General features: G+C 40.5%; 1 protein-coding gene across 1 annotated transcript in view; it reads left to right on the forward strand.

Moving 5' to 3' along the window:
* The window catches only part of ANKRD22 (ankyrin repeat domain 22), a 9166-nt gene extending 7260 nt beyond the window's left edge, over positions 1-1906 (forward strand). The window contains exons 4-6 of the mRNA XM_010174825.1: positions 4-63; positions 954-1052; positions 1829-1906. Of these exons, the coding sequence (XP_010173127.1) occupies positions 4-63; positions 954-1052; positions 1829-1906 (237 nt within the window). The remainder of the gene's footprint in view (positions 1-3; positions 64-953; positions 1053-1828) is intronic.
* The last annotated feature ends 1843 nt before the right edge of the window (positions 1907-3749 follow it).

The following is a 3749-nucleotide window of genomic DNA, read 5'->3' on the forward strand; positions in this document are numbered from 1 at the left end:
CAGAATGAAAACCTGATCAAGATGTTGCTTAGAGCTGGAGTGGATGTTAATGCTACAGACTTTGTAAGTGAGTTTATAGAAATATGAATGTGGTTTGTATGCATGCAACATTACTAAAAACAGACTTCAGAATCTTCTAGCCATATAGACCTGCTTTCAGAGTAGGATCAGGGACTGAATTGGCTGTGATGTAGCAGGAGGATTTGTTTCCCCTTGACACTTAGGCAATGGTTTTGTAATGTACACAGAAATAGTACTCCACTAATGGACTAATTCCACATTTCTGACAGATGTCCTCTTAAGAGAATCCAAGTAAGCGGGGTTGAAGTACTTACATATTCAATACCTGATCCTATAAAGATTCTAGTGATGTAAGGATCTGAGTTTATTACTATTTATGAGTTCTTGAACTGAAGTGGTTTTGTGGGCAGAGGTCATGCCACACTGCTATACTTTGTGTCTTCTCTTCATCTTCAGAGTGTGCTGATCTGCCATGTGTAGAGTTCTGTATCCATTAGCCTTCTTGGGTGTGGTAAGGAGCTCCTCTCTTTCAAGGCAGAAAAGGAGAAGCCCCAATTTTAGCAGCACCAAATTCTAAAACACTGAAGTGTGAGCAAATGATATTGCTTAAGATGTGGTTGTTGAGATCAAGGTCATGGAATCTTCTGAAACTAGTGAAGAATTATTGTCTTCCATTATTGGCTTCCTGATAAAGGTAAAAGACTTGTTTCAGCAGATGCATCCTGGGGGAGGAATGATAATTTTTTTGTTCTTGTTGCTCTTATGAGAATGTATTTCTTTTACTGTGTAGTGTATTGTGACAAGAAATGATATGTGTTTTTTTGCATCCAGCTGTTAGGTGGAAACTGGTAAGTCTACAGGCAGTTGTACTTGCCTAAGGTCTACTAAAGAAGTAGAAGAACTAAAATGCATCTGCTTCTATTTCCTTTCAGGCTGGTAGCACAGCCCTTCACTATGCCTGTGAAATGAAAAACCAGGCGGTTATTCCTCTACTGCTTGAAGCTCACTCAGATACTTCTGTAAAGAATCAGGTAAGAGGGTGAAGTTGATACTTGAATTTCCTTAACATAATGGTGAACCAGTACGTTGTAGGCCTTAGCTGGTGTGCAGCAGTTTAAAAAAAGGGTGCACAGCTTCCTGTCAGTAGAATTGTTTGCTGTGTGGTATAAAGCAACATTTGCTCCATTGCCTTTTTTGGCAAGAGCAGTTTTAAAGTCCAAATCCTTCACTGCTGGATTTCTAGCAGTAAACGCTACCTGCATGTCCACTGGATTGGCAGATCTCTTAGCTGTCTTTACAGTACATCTTCTTAACTCAGAGCTGCTCTACAGTTGTTCTTAAGATACAGGCTGCAGGGGAGTGGTAAGAGCCTTCCTAGGTGCTTTTTGTGCCACTGAACACCATTCTTCTGAGGAGCTAAGTCAAGCTGCTTCTGCCATCAGAAAAGCTCAAATGTTGTTAAAATAAATATTGACCTGGAACTATCTATATTGAGTTGAGGTGAGCAATGCATTGTTCATGTTGCTCTTGAAATCAGCTCTTCGCTTAGCTCTGCACTGCCTTTGGACATTAGCCCTAGGAAACAGTGGCATGGCTGTGGCTACTGGAGGGGAGAGGAAGACTCTGCCCCTGGCTTCAGTTAGAGTAATATTAGACCCAGCACGTTCTAAAACCTTTGTTTTGGAGTAAGGATGTAAGAGTGGAAGTTACACAGAAGAGCACTGCATCTGGGTGGCAAATTTGGGAAAGCTCTTTGTACATGACCCATATCTATCATATTGCAATGCATTTCATCTGTTTCTTTCAGGATGGGGAGACTCCCTTAGATATAGCAAGAAGATTGCAGTTCCACAACATTGAAAGCATGCTAAGGAAAACTTCTTAGTCATCAAGGGCTCTTGAACATGCAGAAAATTACCTCATCTGGCAATCCATCTTGCACAGCAGCAGGAGTCCTGCAGAGGGTTGAGGGCTGTTACTTGATAAAGACTTGGTCCAAATACCCCCATTCCTTGCTGCATACTTTGACTGTTTTGTGTGAGACTTGTCAGTACCCCCAAGGCCATGTGGGCTGAAAGAAGTTAATTTGACTTTTACCAAGCCATGAATGATTACAATAGTGTCCAAAATATTGCCCTTCCCATCTGCTTCCCCAGTTTTGTTACTTGACTTGTGCAGACTGTGGATTTTGAAAGCTAGCTTCTGGAAGTTTAAACATTCCACATGGTGGTTGACAGCCAATGCAAAAATAAAATATCCTTTAGAGTGTGTGTTATATGTTCCTTAGGGGATACACTTGACAACTTAAAAATATGCCACAGCAGCTTACAAAGTCTGGCACCCTTCCTCTTTGTATTTCTCTTCCTACAATGTAAGCGACTGGGAAAATAGATCTCTCAGCTTAGCACTTCCTCCTTCTATCCCTGCTAGAATTTTCACACACCTTTATTCTCACTATGTTGCTACAAGGGAAGGATTATAATCTTTTTTTTTTTTTTTTTTTTCATAAAAGAAACAGCAAAAAGAGATTCAAAGACTTGTTAGAGACCACAAAGAAAGCCAGTTCCCAGGTCACTTTAATGCATTAAGATAGAATAATGAAAATGTTTGGCACAGAAGAGGAACAACTCTCTTGACTACCTTTCCAATATTAACACTATGCTAAAGAAAAAAAAAATAGATCAATAAATGAAATGATGTTGATGGGAACCAGATGTATCATTCACAGGGGACTGGACAGGATAGCATGCTTTTCAGAGTGGTGCCTGCAGCAGGGGATGCATATAGCAAACTAATAATAATAACAACAATAAATTAATGAACCTTCTCTTGCATAAAGGTAGGAGAAAGCCTGCAGTGGTAAGCAATGTATTAATGTGGCCTGGTACTTTGTGATTTAATAATACAGCAATAAAGGGAAATCTCCTTTCAAACTCTGCTGTATCTTCCTTTCTTAGCCTAATGGATCTTTATTTTTGTTGATAGTTTTGGCCATTTCCTGTAAGCTGTCATAAGTTCAGAAGATTGATGCCATGATCATCACTGCTAATGGCTGCTAGACTTGCTGCATGTACAAATTAGTGTATTTTTCAGTGTAACTATTCTATTGGATGCAAACTCCAACTGTAAAGCGCCTTGGTTGGGCAATAAGAGTTTGAGGCCCCACCCAGAAACAGCCTGGGAAACAAAGCTACCCTGTTTGAACCTGTAATAATTAACACCTTGGGTGTAACCTGGGGACAGATACTCTTACCTACCAGATCAACTTGTAGGTGAGTAGATGTGAGGCATTTTTATGGATAATGAAGATGCTATCACTGTGGGCTAATAGCCATAAAGGGAGAACAGCTGACTGCTTTCCCATGCTGCAGAAATTGCTTGAACAAACAATGGTCAAGACAGAGTTATGTAAAAGTCAAAGCTGATAGCTCAGAGTTCTTGCAACAACCTCACTGCCAGGGTCAAGAATCATTAATGGGGTGAAAACTCTATTGCTTGGAGTGCAGCTTGCCTGACAGGTCTGCATCTCCTCATTCCTCAGCTGCAATCCATGATCTTTGGAGTTAGGGGGTTTAGAGTGTGTGAACAAACCTTTGGGCAATGTGTAGGCATGGAGGGCAGGAGAGTACTTCTATGAGTTTTTCTGAGGTTGGATTCCCTAATGTTTGGAAGTTATCTATTGCCCACTCAGTTTCTTGTGTCTGATGATCTCTTGGTTGTGTTGATAA

Source organism: Antrostomus carolinensis, unplaced genomic scaffold (assembly GCF_000700745.2).
Source record: "Antrostomus carolinensis isolate BGI_N321 unplaced genomic scaffold, ASM70074v2 scaffold7459, whole genome shotgun sequence".
NCBI lineage: Eukaryota > Metazoa > Chordata > Aves > Caprimulgiformes > Caprimulgidae > Antrostomus > Antrostomus carolinensis.